At 52.9% G+C, this 18,691-nt stretch overlaps 1 protein-coding gene across 2 annotated transcripts; it reads left to right on the forward strand.

Annotated features, from left to right (window-relative positions):
- Nucleotides 1–6,064: 6,064 nt before the first annotated feature.
- On the forward strand, nucleotides 6,065–18,313 carry LOC135970876 (SH3 domain and tetratricopeptide repeat-containing protein 1-like). 2 transcript variants are annotated; one of them, XM_065544781.2, is made up of 5 exons: nucleotides 6,065–6,332; nucleotides 9,508–9,630; nucleotides 10,432–10,582; nucleotides 11,660–11,856; nucleotides 15,224–18,313. In XM_065544781.2, the coding sequence occupies exons 1-5, from the start codon at nucleotides 6,291–6,293 to the stop codon at nucleotides 15,476–15,478; spliced, it is 768 nt and encodes a 255-aa protein (XP_065400853.1). In that variant the 5' UTR covers nucleotides 6,065–6,290; the 3' UTR covers nucleotides 15,479–18,313. The 2 variants fall into 2 exon arrangements, with proteins under 2 accessions (XP_065400853.1, XP_073895532.1); XM_074039431.1 differs by lacking the exons at nucleotides 6,065–6,332; nucleotides 9,508–9,630; nucleotides 10,432–10,582 and adding an exon at nucleotides 11,019–11,191 and having other exon boundaries at nucleotides 15,224–15,619.
- Nucleotides 18,314–18,691: the final 378 nt, after the last annotated feature.

Raw genomic sequence — 18,691 nt, forward strand, 5'->3', positions numbered from 1 at the left:
GCAGAGTCTTCATTTCTGTTCTTGCCATCAATTACCCCAGGTCCTTGAGAGTTAGAACTTCTGGGCCTGGCTGTGCTGCTCAGGAATTCAGCAGAGCATCCATCCCACGGGGGTTGGAGGTGGCCTTAGCTCTCTCAACTCTACAAGGACAAAGAAGCAAAGCTAATGATGGTGACTCTGATGGTCCATGTCATGGAAGAGTCTGCAGTCAATGGCAGGAAGGACTAACTGTAAGTGCAGTCGCCCCAGGGATCTGGCTGCAAAGCATGGTCCAGGGGTCATTCCCAATGTCCTTGCAGAGACCACCCTTTTCAGTTTGGGCAGCTGCCTGCCTGACTTGGACTCAAAACACCTGATGTTGAAGTTCCTAGGAACTTTAGAAAGTGATCTAATGATATTGCTGTCAGGTCTTTCAGCTTCATTTTGTCTAAGTTGGGTATATGGCTGAATTCTACCATGTTCTGCCTGTCCTCAGGCTGGTCTGATGAGCCTGACACTTGGGTATCTCCAAGGCTGCCAGGCATGCATTTTGACATACTGTGGTTGTCTTACCTTGATGTTCCATTTTCTGGGGATTCCTGGCGTTTGTCAACTTTGTGTACCGGCCATTTCCTGTGATGCCGCTGAACCAGCAGGATTTGGGAGAAGATGGACTCTGTCAACCTCCCAAAACTTAAAATGTGGGACTGTTGCATGCCCTTAATTTGGGACACAGTAGGTGCTTAGCACTCCAGCAAGGAAACAGGCTCAGAACAAGTGGGAAGCCAGGAAGTGAACCAAAGTTTCCCTTCTTTTTGCATGTGGACGAGGCAGCTAGACCCAGACTGATGCAGAAGAAGCCAAAAGAATGCAAATGAGGCTGGGCGCGGTGGTTCACGCCTGTAATCCCAGCACTTTGGGAGACTGAAGAGGTTGGATCACTTGAAGTCAGGAATTTGTGACCAGCCTGGCCAACATAGTGAAACTCCATCTGTATTAAAAATACAAACATTAGCCGTGCATGGTGGTGCACACCTGTAATCCCAGCTACTCAGGAGACTGAGGCAAGAGAATCACTTGAGCCCGGGGGGCGGAGGTCGCAGTGAGCGAGATCACACCACTGCACTTCAGCCTGGGTGACAGAGTGAGACTCAGGCTTAAAAATTGCAAAATCACTCAAGTTTTCCCTTGGTGAAGTAAGATGACGCCTCTGCTCTGAGGAACTAAGGCTTTTCCAGAACCCCATTTCTAGTTATCTGTTTAAACCCACCTCAGGGTGGTTAGGAGAACAATGAAAAACTAAAAGGCAAGATTAATCAACAGCATTTTTACAGGTCTGTAGGTTTTCATGAATAGCTATGAAAAGCTCTCACATTATCCTTCTAAGCATCTAAATTTTCTTTGAAAGTTAAAACCTGGGCTGGGCGTGGTGGCTCACGCCTGTAATCCCAACACTTTGGGAGGCTGAGGTGAGCTGATCACCTGAGGTCGGGAGTTCAAGACCAGCCTGACCAACATGGAGAAACCCCGTCTCTACTAAAAATACGAAATTAGCTGGGCTTGATGGTGCATGCCTGCAATCCTAGCTACTTGGGAGGCTGAGGCAGAAGTATCTCTTGAACTCCGGATACGAAGGTTGTGCTGAGCCGAGATCTCACCATTGCACTCCAGCCTGGGCAACAAGAGCAAAACTCCATCTCAAAAAAAAAAAAAAAAAAAAAAAAAGGAAAGAAAAGAAAAAGAAAGAAAGTTAAAACTTGAGCTGACCAGGTCCTCTTAAACAATTTACTTTGGTAATCTCACTACCCTTGAATTGCCTCTCTTGTCCAAAATAGATTTCTAGGAATTAAACATTGTTTTTCAAAAAAGCAGCCTTTGATATAGAATGCTGTCTTTTAGATAGCACTTTTGCAGTCGAATAAAGAAAGTTTTAAGAGATCAAGGGGTTTTAGCCAATTAATCTCCATAGTGAAAGCTATTGAGAGTATACCGTAGTTCTTTATTCCACCACCGAAAACTCATCCTCCTAGCTGGTGTTACTCTTTTTTTGGCTCAGTGATGAACTGTGACTCCAGCATAAAGCAGATAATTGTATGTTGTTGACTTTTGCCTGGATATAGAACCATGACACCATAGCACTCAAGATTGTAACTCCTTCCCTTGTGGAAGGAAATTGGAGATCAATTATTATCCTCATCCAAGGTAAGAGAAAGGCATATCCTCTATATTCACCTGTTCTTTGTGGTTGATCTCAGAATGTATTCAGCCTTTATCCCTTCTCCAAATTAAGCTTTCAAGAAATGGCTAAAATAGGCCTTCTAAATTTCTTTTCTACTCAGGGAGCATATTATGTTTCTCATTTACTGAGTACAGAGAGTGTTACTTTATAGTGATTCCTGAATTACATGTGGGCAGGAGGTTGTTTGTTTAGTTAATCCTTGCTCTTATTCCAGTAAACTGGAGTTTAGCAAAAGAGTTGGAAGGTAGGAGACAGCTCGTCCTTTTCAATTTCTTTCTTCTTTTTGTTTGTTTGTTTGTTTCTGAGACGGAGTTTCGCTCTGTCACCCAGGCTGGAGTGCAGTGGTGTGATCTCAGCTCACTGCAAGCTCCGCCTCCCGGGCTCACGCCATTCTCCTGCCTCAGCCTCTCGAGTAGCTAGTACTACAGGCGCCTGGGACTACAGGCGCCCACCACCACGCCCGGCTAATTTTTTTGTAATTTTAGTAGAGACAGGGTTTCACCGTGCTAGCCAGGATGGTCTCGATCTCTTGACCTCGTGATCCACCTGCCTCGGCCTCCCAAATTGCTGGAATTACAGGCCTGAGCCACTACGCCCAGCCCTTTCAATTTCATAAGAGGAAGTACCGGTCATAAGCACATGGTGGGATTTCACATGGTAGGCTGGCAGTGGCTCACACCTGTTACTATAATCTCAACAGTTTGGAAGGCTGAGGCGGGTGGATCACTTGAGCCCAGGAGTTCAAGACCAGCCTGGGCAATGTAGCAAGACCCCGACTCTACAGAAAAATACAAAAATCTGCCTGGTGTGGTGGCACACGCCTGTAGTCCTCCCAGCTACTTGGGAGAATCACTTGAGCCTGGGAGGCAGAGGCTGCAGTGACCCAGGATCGTGCCACTGTACTCCAGCCTGGGCAACAGAGTGAGACTGTGTCTCAATAAATAAATAAATAAATAAATGAGACTGTGTCTCAATAAATAAATAAATAAATAAATAAATAAATAAATAAATAAAATAAAATAAAATAAAGAATTCTGTTGGGAAGTTGTCTTACGTGTCTTGAGTTTTGCTTCCCCCACATACATGTTTAGACCTCAGTCCTCTAGTACCCTCGGTGCCTGCAATTCTGCACCAAGCCCTTGTGTCATTGAACCCATTTTCAAATGGGTTCACAAGGACTAATCAAATCATTCCAGATTGCCCACCCGGGCTGAGATCTAGGCTGGGTACTCAGGCACTGAGGTCTTCAGGAAGGAAGAGACAATAGTGAGGCCAACACAAGGAATGTTATGAGGTGTGCTGGTCAGAACGTGAGTCCGAGAAGGACTGGCTAATTCTGCCTGGGTGGGGATGGTGGGTACCAGTTTATTAAAGGCCCCTGGATTGATTCTTGGAAGGTAAATGGTTATCTATTACCTGCTTGATGTTCTAAGACATTTTTTCCATATTCCTGCCACTCTATTTTCACCCAGGCTGTATGAGGTGACATGTTCTAAACAGGGTCCATGTGCCAGAATGAGACTTGAGGTTGAATCTGAGCTTTGTATCCTACTCGCCAAAGGTCCCCGCATGGGCATGTTACTTAGCATCTCTAAATCTCAGGGGTTTTTCTCTTACACTAACTTTCTATGGTAGATAGAGTGAAATCGATATGCTGTACACAAAGTGGCACAGAGTAGGTGTCTGAAAATATCTCCTCTTAAAGTACAGGAAGTACACAGACTGAGCAGTGTCTACCATTGGTTGTCCGAGGCACTGACCCTACAGAGAGGCCCTGACGCCTTGCTTTTTCCTGCACAAAGCTCTCCAAGTGACTGGACGGCCGCAAAGAAGAACCAGTGTGGCCAAAACCATACAGCATTTAAATGAAGAAATCCACTTCAATTTTTGAAGTAACACTCTAGTTTATAGTTAATGTGTAACCGTTTTTCTGAACAAAGACGCAATCCTAAAACTGTCAAACCTATATGAGTTAATATTTTAATGTGGGTTTCTATTGAAGTATGACATACATATTGAAACGTGTAAAATGTAAATGTACTACTCTATGAGTTTCGCGGAGTGCCCACACCTCAATCAAGAAACAGACTATTCGGGCCCGGCGCGGTGGCTCACGCCTGTAATCCCAGCGCTTTGGGAGGCCGAGGTGGGCGGATCACGAGGTCAGGAGATCCAGACCATCCTGGCTAACACGGTGAAACCCCGTCTCTACTAAAACTACAAAAAAATTAGCCGGGCATGGTGGCAGGCGCCTGTAGTCCCAGCTACTTGGGAGGCTGAGGCCGGAGAATGGCGTGAACCCAGGAGGCGGAGCTTGCAGTGAGCTGAGATCGCGCCACTGCACTCCAGCCTGGGTGACAGAGCGAGACTCCATCTCGAGAAAAAAAAAAAAAAAAAAAAAGAAACAAGACTATTCGGCCCACCTTACTTCTGTCTGCATGGTTGGTTTTGCCTGATTTCGAACTTGATGTAAATGAAACCGTACAGCATGTATCTGTTTGTGTCTTGCTTCTTTCACCCAACATTCCATGAGATTCATCTCTTGATGAAATGTTCGATTGTACAGCCTGGTGTGGTGGCCCATGCCTGTAATCCCAGTGCTATGGGAGGCAGAGGTGAGAGAATCACTTGAGCCCAGGAGTTCAAAAGCATCCTGGGCAACATAGCGAGACCCCATCTCTACAAAAAATAAAAAATAAAAAAATTTGCCACCTGTGGTGGCACATGCCTGTAAGCACCTGTAGCCCCAGCTACTCCAGAGGCTGAGGTAGGAGTGTTTCAGCCCAGGAGTTGGAGGTTAGAGTGAGCATTAATCATGCCTCTGCATTGCAACCTAAATGAGAGAGCAAGACTCTGTCTCAAAAAATAAAAATAAAGGCAGGGCTCGGTGGCTCATGCCTGTAATCCCAGCACTTCGGGAGGCCGAGGCGGCAGGATCACTTGAGGTCAGGAATTCAAGACCAGCCCGACCAACATAGTGAAACCCCATCTCTACTAAAATTACAAAAATTAGCTGGGTGTGGTGGCAGGCGCCTGTAATCCCAGCTACTTGGGAGGCTGAGGCCGGAGAATCGCTTGAATCCGGGAGGCGGAGGTTGCAGTGAGTAGAGATTGCGCTACTGTACTTCAGCCTGGGCGACAGAGCAAGACTCCGCCTCAATCAATCAATCAATCAATCAAATGTTCAGCTGTTTCAGGGTGGCTAGGTTTCTAATGAAATTGATGATGTCTTCTCCATGTCTCCTGGTGGGTACATACACTTTCTCTTTGCTGCTGAGGATATGCCCATAGTGGCATGACTAAGTCATAGAGTATATTTCAGCTTTAACAAATGTGGCCCCTTTTGAGAGGGCTTTTTAGCAGTTTACACTGCCACCCTCATTATTTGAGGGTATATGTATTTATTTTGCCCAAAAATACACCGAAATTTAGTATGACTCCAATTTCTATCTCTGTGTTTGTCTTTTCAAAATAGCTCTGTTATTGAATGCTGTCAAGCAAAGTCACTGGCTACCCCTAGATTATAAAACTGTGAAACATGGTGACTCCATTTTCGCAGCAGATTTCAGTCTTGGATGATGTTAAAAATAAAACGGAATAGCAATTTCTTCCAGGTTAAAGAATAGCATCGGCCTTCCTCTGTCCTTTTCACATTTAAGAAACTTGAGATGTTGCTCTCGGCCCACTTATCATTAGATTTAACAGCTTCTGTAATTTGTGGTTGGCCCCTGCTTCTCACTGTCTGTCTGGGTTACAACACAGACGATTTCTGAGAAAAACAGAAATGGTATGTACCGGTGAAAAGAGAAGTTTCTTTGTTTTCTTTTGAGTGCAAATGCTACTTTCGTTTCTTGTTGCTGTTATGGGATCTAAGGAAGCTTTAATTTATTCCCTTTGATACAAGTGATTAAATTGCCCCTTGGGTAGTTTAAATTGTAATTGCTGAGTAAATACGTATGTTTGTCAGAGTTTGAAGGTCAGACATCGCTCAGGAGGTCAGGCCTTTGTTTGGCCACAGAGCGGGTATTGTGAGCTGCTGAAATACCACCTTTGCCGCCCACCTCCCTTCCCGATGACCTCGGGCCGACTTCTGTCCACTGTAGATCAAAGGCAGGTAAGGATTCAGTTTCATTGAGCAGTTGCTAACAGCAAGGCTTTGGGGATTCGGCATCAAGTTGGACTCAGGATACTATAGTAGTAATGTCATAGGATAGCCCCGCTCAGCCTGATTTTATACTGAACAGGGAGTTATCATACAGCTGAACTTGAAACGGCAGTCTCTCTTGCAGGTTTCAGAAAAAAGTTAAGGTCATAGAATTTCTCAGTTTTAGTGTCCCTGCTTAACATCTCTTAAGCCTTTCGGCATTTGTGGCCATGAGATTCTAATGTAGATGCTAGGAGAGCCGGCATAAACATTTATAGCACTTGGCTATTTTTTGCTTAATTTATCCAGATTTCATGATGTTCCACAAAAGTGTGCCTGGCACTCTACTGTGTGAATGAGTTTGAGAGTTGTGGGTCTATAGGGGGTGGCAGTCATTGCAAGACAATTGTAATGATGGCAGCAGCGACTGTATCTTTCTTTTTTTTCTTTTGAGACAGTCTCACTGTCGCTCAGGTTAGAGTTCAGTGGCGTGATATCAGTTCACTGCAACCTCTGCCTCCCAGGTTCAAGTGATTCTTGTGACTCAGACTCCTGAGTAGCTGGGACTACAAGGGCATACCACCACACCCCGCTAATGCTTGTATTTTTGGTAGAGACGGGGTTTTGCCATGCTGGTCAGGCTGGTCTTGGACTCCTGACCTCAGGTGATCTGCCGGCCTCGGCCTCCCAAATTGCTGGGATTACAGGCATGAGCCACCGTGCCCGGCCTAGCTACTGTATCTTGGGGGCTCTTTGTGCCAGGTGCTGTGTCGATTCCTGAATGTCAGGTTTGCTTCCTGCCACATCACAGCACCCAGGCTGGGATTGGTTGCTGAATGTCAGGTTTGCTTCCCGCCGCATCACAGCACCCAGGCTGGGATTCCAGATGTGGTTGTTCTTTCCCTCACAGCTGGGCACTCTGCTCACTGTTGCCAACCTTGAAAGGCTGACAGTTTCTCTCCTTTGTCTTTTCTTTCTTTCTTTATCATTATTATTATTATTTATATTTTTGAGAAAGAGTTTTGCTCTTTTGCCCAGGCTGGAGTGCAATGGCATGGTCTCGGCTTGCTGCAACCTCTGCCTCCCGGGTTCAAGTGGTTCTCCTGCCTCAGGCTCCCGAGTAGCTGAGGTTACAGGCATGCACCACCACGCCCAGTTAATTTTGTATTTTTAGTAAGGATGGGGTTTCTCCATGTTGGTCAGGCTGGTCTCAAACTCCAGACCTCAGGTGATCCACCTGCCTCAGCTTCTCAAAGTGTTGAGATTACAGGCGTGAGCGACCGCGCCCGGCTTCCTTTGTCTTTTTTAACTTGAGGGTCAGCAAGTATTCTCAGGAGTTGACATGGTGGTGTTAGGGTGATGTCCAAAGGGATATTACAGCATCCAAGCATCCAACTGACTCACCCTTGTGTGTGGGGATTCATCCTCCAGGGACAACCTTATAACACTGATTTTTCTTTTTTCTTTTCTTTTCTTTGTTTTTTTTGTTTTGTTTTGTTTTTTGTTTTTTTGTTTTTTTGAGATGGAGCTTCACTCTTGTTGCCTAGGCTGGAGTGCAATGGCGCAATCTTGGCTCACTGCAACTTCCACCTCCCAGGTTCATCCATCCATCATCTATCCATCCATCATCCATCATCCATCATCCATCCATCTGTCCATTCATCTATCCATTATTCACCCATCCTTTTATCATCCATCCATTCACCTGTCTATCCATCCATTCACCTGTTCGTCCATCCATCCATCCATTCATCCTTCCATCATCCATCCATTCACCTGTTCATCCTTCCATCCATCCATCATCCATTCATCCATCCATCCTTCCATCATCCATCCATTCACCTGTTCATCCTTCCATCCATCCATCATCCATCCACCCATCCATCCATCATCCATCCATCCATCCATCATCCATCCATCCATCATCTATCCATCCTTCCATCATCCATCCTTCCATCATCCATCCTTTCACCCATCCATCCATTCACCTGTTCGTCCATCCATCCATCATTCATCCATCCACCACCACCAATCTACCTATTAATCCATCCCTCCATTCATCTATCTGTCCATTTGTTTATCCATACATTCGTCTATCCACCCATCTATCCATCCATATATACATACATCATCTACCCTCCACCCATCCATACATTATCTACCCACCCATACATACATACATACACACATCATTCCAACCATCCATCCACCCATCCATCCACCCATCCATCCATCCATTCATCTGTCCATCCATCCGTCTGTCAATCCATCCATCCATCCATCCATCCATCCATCCATCCATCCAAGCATCCATCTATCCACACACCCATCCATCCATCCATGTGTCTATATATCTGCTCATACATTCATCCATCCATCCACTCATTCCTAAGCCACTGCTGAGCACCTGTTGTATGCCTTTTCCCTCCCTCCAACTGGTTCCTTCATATCCTCCCCCAGTAGCCAGCATCTCCCTGAGGGCAGAGGCGTGGCCCCTCACAGTGCCCAGCTGGTATACAGCACATGCTCAAATAATGTGGCCACTCAGTTAACACACAGAAGAACTTGCTCCAAGCGACACGTGGCACATCTCCTTGCAAAATGCATCTATCATAGCAGCTGTTTTCAGAGGCTTTCCCAAACACAGTGTGATCTGGAACAAACTGTGAAGCCCACGAGCCTAGTGAAGCTTTCATTATTGAGCACCTGCTGTATACCTCCTTGAGCTGAGGAGAGGGATCAAGAGCTCATGGCCAAGAGGGGACCAGACCCACCCACAAACACTGTTGATGTGCGGCCCTGAGGTGTGGCAGGGATGTGGCAATGCAGAAGGGAGCCAGGGGATGGGCTCCCAGCAATCTGGGGGCCATGGAGACTGGTTTGAGTACGGGGGAGTGGGCTAGGGCTAGCCCTGGTGGTAAGATTCACAGGTGTCAGGCTCCTGGGCTGCAGCTGCTCAGTCACCTCCTGGCACTCAGGTGCATCAGTTCATTGTCCTCATGCCAGTGGTGGGGGCAGCCCTAATGCACAGGGTCTGAAACATGCTCAGGTGTACCTGCAGTGTGTGAGAGGAAGGAGGCTGGAGAAGGTGGGCGTGGCCACCTCGCCAGGTGTGGGTCTTGAGGGAACTTCTGTCTCCTTTCAGGTGGCACAGAATGTGGCCCTGTACACAGGCGACCCCAACCTGGGGCTGGAGCTGTTTGAGGCAGCTGGAGACATCTTCTTCAACGGGGCCTGGGAGCGGGAGAAAGCCGTGTCCTTCTACCGGGTGAGCTGGCCTGTGGGCTGATGTGGGTGGGCCTCGGGGGGCACCTGGAGGGCTGAGGCACAGGTGTGGCAGGGCAGAGGCCTCCCACCTGGAGGCAGGGCCACCCATGCACATGCTTAGTTTCCCAGTGGTCTCACCGGGAATGATACTGACCGTGCCCCTGCCCGGGACAAACGCTTGGGGCCTGGACATGGCAATGGCTCTACCCTTGCCTAGTGGTCTCACCGGGAATGATATTGACTGTGCCCCCTGCCCGGGACAAACACTCGGGTCCTGGACATGGCAATGGCTCTACCCTTGTACCTGATGATCTCAAGCAACCATGAGTGGGAAGTCCTGTCCTTATCTTCCAGATGAGGAAACTGAGGCTCAGAGAGGCACAGGGACATGTGAAAGGACACACAGCATGTCAGTGTGAGGCCCAGGGCCAGGGTCCAGGTCTGCATGCACCCCAAAGCGGGGACGGCTTCTCCCTTTGAGCTCACGGTGTGGCTCAGCCCTGGGCACGGATAAATGTGTTTTTAGAGCAGAGAGGAGTGCTGGCTCCCCGCAGTCAGACCCCTGGTGCCCAGGTAGGAGAGGCTGGTCTGAGGCTGCCGGGTGTAGCTGGATGGGCCTCAGGTGACTCTTCAGCCCCCAACTTGGGTGTCTGAACCGTGCGTTATCCCAGAGCACAGAGCTGTGTCGAGGTCCAGGGGTAGCTGGGGCGTGGGAAGCTCCAAGCACATGTTCGAGCTCTGAGGAAGGTACTGGGCAAGGTGGGTGCTGCGGGAAGCCTGATCCCACCTGCCTGTGTGGTAGGACCGGGCCCTGCCCCTGGCAGTGACTACGGGCAACTGCAAGGCGGAGCTGCGGCTGTGCAACAAACTGATGGCACTGCTGTCCACGCTGGAGGAGCCCCAGGAGGGCTTGGAGTTTGCCCACATGGCCCTAGCACTCAGCATCACTCTGGGTAAGTCCCCTGAGCCCCTGCCCTGCCAGGACCCACACTTTGCCAGAGCCCAGCCTCCAGGTCTGCAGGGCAGGAGCTGAAAGCTGCGGGATTTTCCTGGTCTCCTGTCCAGGCAGGCAGATCTGCCCAGCTGGCTTCCCCGTCCGGCCGTGGGGCACAGCCCGAGGTCTCTCACACAGTGCAGAGCTCCCTGCCTGGCTGAGCTCTGCTTCCTCTGCCTCTTCCCGCTGCTGACCACAAGGGCCGCCCAGTGTGCCCTCTGTCTTCGAGACATGCCAGGCATCTCGTTGGTCCCTGTATGTGCCAGACTGAGTGGCACATTCCCTTTCTCTTGTGCCCTTCCCACCCTCATCAACCACGCAGCTCTCTGGCTGATGAAATCCCAGTTCCCCTTCCAGCAGCCTGCCCCTTAAGGCTGGGCATCCCCTGGTGCTGTGCCAGGGTCGTCTGTCCTCCTCCAGAGACAGGGAGCCCTGGGCAGGCCGCATGCCCCAGTGCCTTGTGGCCCGGGGTCCAGTACGCAGTAGGTGTGCAGCTGTGTGGCAATGCATCGAATGCAAGCTCCACGGCACTCGCCCTGGAAAGGGGAGGACATCGGAGACAGCCTGGGTGGGTTTGCGCATCTGTGGGGGGACCTGGAGCTCAGGCAAGCAGTGACTCCCCAAGGTAGGGGGCTCTGATCATGACACACCCAGGAGGAGTTGGATGTCATGTCTGTGGGTTACCTGGAGCCGGGGTGCCCGGGAGCACCTGGACTGCATGGCTTTTGGGCTATCCTGGTTAAAACCGGTGAGCAAAGGCAGGTGGCTATGTGTAGGCACAGAGCTGGGCCATCCAATTCCGACTTTGCCAAAGCCTCACAGTAGACGGGGGCAGGTCTTATTAGTTCTGCTTTGCAGATGGGAAAGTGAGTCTGGGAACCTGGAAGGGACTGGCCAGCACTGCCCAGGTGACCACAGGTGTCCGGAGGCAAGCCAGGTGTTGCCCGGGGTCTGCCTACCTGCTCCTGAGGGGCCTGTGCCCTGCCTGCCCCAGGGAGCCACGTCTTCACACCTGCCCCTTTGGCCTGCACCCCAGGGGACCGGCTGAACGAGCGCGTGGCCTACCACTGGCTGGCCGCCCTCCACCACCGGCTGGGCCACGGCGAGCTGGCGGAGCACTTCTACCTCAAGGCCCTGTCGCTCTGCAACTCGCCGCTGGAGTTCGACAAGGAGACCCTCTACTACGTGAAGGTGTACCTGGTGCTCGGTGACATCATCTTCTACGACCTGAAGGTGGGTGGGGAGGGGCAGGACTCGGGGTGTTCCCGGCCCCCTTGGAGTGGGATCTCCACCTAGACCCCAGAGGCCTGGGTTCCAGCCTTCCTTAGGAATGGCCCAGTGGCCTCCCTGGAGCTCTGCACCCAGCTGGAGGAGCTGGCAAGGTTAGCAGATACAACCCAGCTCCCAAGCTGGCCAGGCCCCACCCTCAAGAACTCAGTCTCAGCCAGGGAGGCTGACACATGAGCGGGCAATGGTGGCCTCTGGGTAAAGAAGGGGGATTATAGTCAGGGGGGCCCTCCTGGAGGAGGTGACACCAAAGCTGAGTCTTGACAGTCAAGTGTCAAGTTGCATTTAACAAAGAAAACAGGGTGGGGAGAAGGACATTTGTGAGAACGGCATCATCCTCACATTGAATCCACGTTGCCAGATCCAACCCAAATCCCGGCGCCTCCTCTAGGAAGCCTGCCCAGGGTGCCAGCCCGCACCGAGCAACTCCTTCCTGGAGTCCCGAGACACTTTGAATCTTCACATCACCCAGGAAGGGTGGGGTGGGGCCGGTGTCTTACCATCTGCTTCACAGACGGAAACCCCAGCTCAGGGCAGGTGCAGTGGGGCCGGGCCACAGCCGGCCAGGCTGAGGCCTTGCTGGGTCGTGTCTGTCTGGAGGGGAGGTGCTGGGACCTGTGCTTCCTCTGTCCCCAGCCCTGCAGGGGTGGAGAGCTGGGACTGGCAGACTCGGACCTGGGGTGTCTCCACCCCTCTGCCCAGCAGGCACCCGCCCCTCCTAGCATCGCACCAGCACCTTGGCATCGCACCAGCACCCTCTTATAGGCTGAGGGGCCAGGGTGCTCCAGTCCACGGAGCGAGATCTTGGGGGCCTTAGAACAACATGAGGAGCTGGGGCAGCCCTAAGACCCCGCCCCGTATCCCCCACCGCAGGCCTGGTGCTGCCCGGGAGGCCCCCGCCCAGTGCTGGTGACACCTGGTGGTCAGAAGCGGTCCCTGTGGCCTCCCAAGTCCCAGCCAGACAGGGAGGTGCCGGGTGTCAGGCCCAGAGGGATGCTGCTCACCGCTTAGGGGCTCACCTGTGACCCAGGGGACAGGCCTCCCATAAGCGGCCTTTATCTCTCTTGGTCAAGCCTGCCGCCCACTCCGCCTGCCCAGGAGGAAGGAAAGAGCCAAGTAGTACCTGAGAGGCCAAAGTCCACCGTTGGGGTCGAGGGGCAGAGGCCTCCTTCACCGCCTTCCCATACACAGCCCTCTGGGCCTCATCGTGACTATGCTGTCAGCGCAGGCCAGCTTCCCACAGGGAGCCCCCCTCGGAATTCCCCAAGGGCGGCTGTCTTTCGAAGGCCACGCCCTCCTCCTTGTATAGGAGGCTCTGGACCCAGGGCCCAGAGGAGTAGGAGAGAAAGTTGGGCTGGATGGGGCCTGGAAGGCTGGCGGAGAGGCAGGGGCAAATGGGCATCTTTGCTGATTGCCTCTAAAATGGGGTCCCCTTTAGTCTACATGTGAGAGTGAGCCCTGGAATAGGGTGGATTAGGTGTCTCCTGGCTCAACCTGCCACTCACTAGCTGCTGCACACACTACAGGCACATGGAAATGCACACACAAATGCGCACAGGCACACGCACGCTCAGGCACACACACACAGGCACACACACACAGGTGTGCACACACAGGCACACACAGACGCACACACGCACAGGCACACACACACTCAGGCACACAAACACAGAGGCACAGGCACACCCACACAGGCACAGTCACACGCACACACAGTCACACACACAGGCACAGGCACACAGGCATAGGCAAACAAACACCCAGAGGCACACACACAGGCACGCACACAGACCCACACGCACACAGGCACACACACACAGGCACACACACAAGCACACACACACACAGGCACAGGCACACAAACACACACAGGCACGCACGCACAGGCAGAGGCACACACACAGGCACATGTACAGACCCACGTGCATACAGGCACACACACAGGCACACGCACACACAGGCACACACACAGGCACACACACACAGGCACAGGCAAACACACACAGGGACACGCACACGCAGGCACACACACAGGCACACACACACGGGCATACACACAGGTGCACACACACAGGGACTCGCACACACAGGCACACACACAGGCACACACACACGGGCATACACACAGGTGCACACACACAGGGACTCGCACACACAGGCACACACAGGCACACACACAGGCACACACACAGGGACACGTGCACACGGGCACACACACAGGGACACGCACACACAGGCACCACACACACGCACACGCAGAGACATATGCTTTGGCTGGCTCCTTCCTGTTTCGTTGGGATGCCCCCACCCCTTCAGGAAGCCCTTGCCTCCCACCCCCAGCTGAGTCTGGGGCCTCCTGGGCCCCCCATAGGCTCCTGGGCTTCCCTCTGCCACAGCCCGGGCCACCCTGTGTGGTCAGTGTTCACTCCCAGGTCCCTCAGACTGGGAGCAAGGACGTTAGGCTCAGCCATGCACCCAGCGCAGAGTCCAGTGTTCGGCTGGGCCGGGGGCATTGGATGACCAGTGGCGGTGACTCGGGGCTTTCTCACGCCCCTGCTCCGTGTGTGGGGCGGGGCAGTGAGGGAATGGACTGCTGCATCTTGGACTTTGTCCTTGGCCCTGGGAGCCATCTTGAGATAGTAAAGGGGGACAGGCCAGGCATGGGTCTTAGAGAGGTCCCTTGGGTGACCCCCATGTGGAGGAGGTGCCTGGGGAGAAGCCGGGCGGGGGATGGGAGGGCCAAGGAGGAGATCTGGGAGGCGGCATCCCAACCCAGGGATGGTGAGTTTGAGCCAAAGACGCATTGAAAATGGAGTGGATGTCTGGGGAGTCACACTCCGTCAATATTTCAGGGAACATTGCCAGAGAGGACACCTGTGAGATGGTTTTGTACCTGGCCTGGCCCGTGGAGGGCCTGGAAATGGTCAGCATGGACAGGGGCCAGAGGACAGCCTGGGTCACTCAACGCTGTGCCCCTGCTGTGGCTTGGAGCCACGGGTCCTGCATGGAACTCTCAGAGCAGGCAGGATCTGCCCTGACCTCAGCCCATGGGGAAAGCAGCTACTGCCTGCAGAGAGGGTGGCACTGGGGCAGGAGGCTTGGGGTGAGTGGGGCGTAGGGACAGGAAGGCTTCCAGGGGTGTCAGGGTCATCCCCACCTCCTGCAGCCGAGACCACAGCAGTGTCACAGGCTTCGGGGCTCATGGGGTGAGCCAGCATTGGCTGGACATGTGGAACAACCCGGAGACAGGAACGGCCTCTGGGAAGACAGGCTCCGAGTCCCCCTTTTGCTGAGCATGGCCTGTCCCCTTCAGGACCCGTTCGATGCAGCCAGGTACTACCAGCTGGCACTGGCAGCCGCCGTGGACCTGGGAAACAAGAAAGCACAGCTGAAGATCTACACGCGGCTGGCCACCATCTACCACAACTTCCTCCTGGACCGCGAGAAGTCACTCTTCTACCAGAAGGCCAGGACCTTCGCCACAGAGCTCAACATCCGCAGGGTCAACCTGCCTCCTCTGCCACTCTGCGGGTGGGCCCCCTGGTTGGCCCCCAGCCACCCTCGCTGAGGACAGCATCCGAGGGAGTGGGTTTTGTGCAAGGAGGATGGTCTCCTGCCTCTCCTGGTGTCTCCCGTGGCTCATTTTCTGGGAAATGGAGGCATGAAAGCAGCGTTCAAATAGCAATAAATTTTTTTTTTTTTTTTGCAATAACATACCGAAGTCCCCAGCGCATCCTTCCCTCGTGTGCTTCCGGGGTGTGTCTAGGGGCCAGCTCTTTCCCTGGTGGCAGCCCTCTGATCTTGGGGATGAGAAGGACCCTGAGTCCAACAGACCTGGGCCAGGTCACCATGAGCCTCGGTTTCCTTGGCTGCCAGAGGGGAGATGGTGGTGGAACTCCTTGGGTAGTTCCCTGCTCAGAGCTTTTGCTGTAGCTCTCGTGCCACCCTTGCCTTTAATCTTCAGGCCAACTGTGCCCGGATGTGGGGGCTGCTAGTGCCCTTGTTTGCCATTGAAGAAGTAGAGGCACAGAGAGGTTAGGTGTCTGGCCCACCGTCACATAGCAGGTAGGGGCGGAGACGCAGAGCCCAGTACACTGACCACCACACCACCCTGCCAGCCTGCTGCCAGGAAGGTGTCCCCATTAGGACCCAAGGTCAGCTCTTGGACCTCTCTTGTGGTGTCAGGAGAGCCACAGGCCAGTGAGGGTGGCCCCGAGGATCCCTCACTCAGTGTCCTCTGCTCTCAGACTTGGCTGGGCCGAGCCTGGCCAGTCCCACCTCTGGCCACTGGTCAGCCCTCCGGGAAGTGAGATGCAGAGATGTACACAGACTGCCTGAGTAGATGCTGCTGCCCAGTGTTGAAAGTCTTATCTGGGCTGACCCCCAGCCGTCCCCACATACCGCTCCCCTTCCGGCCCCCGGCCCTCATCCCAGTCCCAGGAGTCCCAGGTTTCCTTCTTGGAATCTCTTGGCCCCAGGGAACACGGCTCACACGGTCTCTTTGCCAGTTTACGGCAAGGAAACCGAGGTTCCGAGACTGTGGGTGTCCCACGTGATTCTCACATACACTGCACTCTCCCAGGCCCCTCTTTTAAACACTTTAAATGAGGTGACATTCACATCGCATGCAATTACCTATTTCAATGCGAATCATGTGGTGGCATTTGTGCATTCACGGTCCTGTGCAACCACTCACGCCATCTAGTTTCAAAATGTTTTCATCTCCCCAGAAGAAACCTCCCACCCTCACTAAGCAGTTACCCCTCCTTGGTATCCCCCCAGCCCCTCGTTTGATGGAAGGGGAAACTGAGGCCCGGAGAGAGACTTGCCAGTGGGCGGAGCTCTGATAATAAGGAATCAGGCACCCATCTGCTGCTTCAGTCCTGGGTTGGTTTTCCACCCAGCAGAGGTGACAGAGCCGGGAGGTCCTGGGAGCACCACAGGGGAGCCCCACACTTGCAGCCAGAGCCCTGCCCCGAGCCTCCCCACCAGGGGGCAGCAGAGAGCTTTCCAGCACCGGCCGCGGGGCTGGCGGGAAGCAGCGGGTCAGAGCTGCTGACAAACCTCATGTTGACCCCAGATCGCTGTCTCTGTGGGTTGGGGTTGGGCTTGGGAATTGGAGGCTGCATGATTGGAAACATGAAGACGGCTCGGCCTGGCTGGAGCAGCGGGAAGCGCCGTCACGTTTGCTGAGGACACAGACCTCCTGCCCGCTGGGCCGAGCGTGCAGCTATTCTTCTCGGGGTGGGGGCCGCAGGTCCGGGTTGCTGTCGCCCCCGACCTGCCTCAGAGTCCGGGAGGCGTTTGAACTGTGCCTCCCCATCTCCACCCACCCTGGCTGGTGCCATGAGGGGCCTGGATCCTGGGATCCTGTTCCTCTTGGGCAGCAGAGACTGGGGGACCAGAGGAGATGATGGGTCTTCAAGCCCCACATTCAAACCCCAGCCCACCATGCACAGTCTGGGGGTTCGGGGTGACGGAGTTGATGTCTCTGAGCCCCAGTTTGGTCACCACTAAAATGAGGCCGACATACTGGGGCAGAGTGCCAGCCCCCGGGCTAACAGAGGCCTGTTTCCTACTGACAATACTTCTTACTCCTAGGAACAGCTTCAACAACCACACACTAGAGAACGCCCAGGCCAGCTTGTCAGAGGTACATGAACCAGAGCGACTCCATCTTGAATGGGGGCTGGGTAAAGGGAGGCTGAGACCTGCTGGGCCGCATTCCCAGGGTGCTAGGCATTCTTAGTCACAGGATGAGATAGGAGGTCGGTGCAAGACACAGGTCATAAAGACCTTGCTGCTAAAGCAGATTGCAGTAAAGAAGCCGGCCAAAGCCCACCAAACCCAAGATGGCCATGAGAGTGACCTCTGATTGTCCTCATGGCTCATTATGTGCTAATTATAATGCATTAGCTGCTAAAAGACACTCCCACCAGCGCCATGACAGTTTACAGATGCTGTGGCAGCATCTGGAGGTTCCCTACATGATCTCAGAAGGGAGGGCAGAAACTCTCAGTTCTGGGAATTGCCCACCCCTTTCCTGGAACACTCATGAACAGTCCAACCCTTGTTTAGCGTATGATCAAGAAATAACCATGAAAATGGGCAACCAGCAGCCTTTGGGGCACTCTACCGCCTCCTGGGTTCAAGCGATTCTCCTGCCTCAGCCTTCCTCGTAGCTGGGATTACAGGCACCTGCCACCACGCCCAGCTAATTTTTTGTATTTTAGTGGAGACAGGGTTTTCCCATGTTGGACCAGGCTGGTCTCGAACTTCTCACCTCAGGTGATCCACCTGCCTCGGCATCCCAAAGTTATGGGATTACAGGAGTGAGCCACTGCGCCCGGCCAGAGCAGCCATTCTGATATTCCTTTTCTTTCCTAATAAACTTGATTTCACTTTATGGACTCACCCCGAATTCTTTCTTCTGTGAGATCCAAGAAACCTCTCTTGGGGTCTGGATCGGGACCCCTTTCCAGTAACAAACTTGCTTAACCTCTCAGACCCTTCGTCTCTTCATCTGTACCCAAGACAAAGCCTCCCCCGAGGTTCCAAAAGTGAGGAGAGAACGCCTGGGAAACGACGGGCACGGAGTCGGTGTGCAGAACCAATATCACAGACTGGGTGTCAAGCCACTGTCATACTGGAAGTAATATCATGCTCTCCCCCACAGGTTATGAGGAACAATATCACAGGGGGGTGAGTACCTTCTCCGGTTGTGGGAGTAGTATCATCATCTCTTCCTTTAGATGACAGGAACAATATCACAGGGTGGGTG

This window comes from Macaca fascicularis, chromosome 5 (assembly GCF_037993035.2).
Source record: "Macaca fascicularis isolate 582-1 chromosome 5, T2T-MFA8v1.1".
In the NCBI taxonomy this organism is placed as follows: Eukaryota; Metazoa; Chordata; class Mammalia; order Primates; family Cercopithecidae; genus Macaca; species Macaca fascicularis.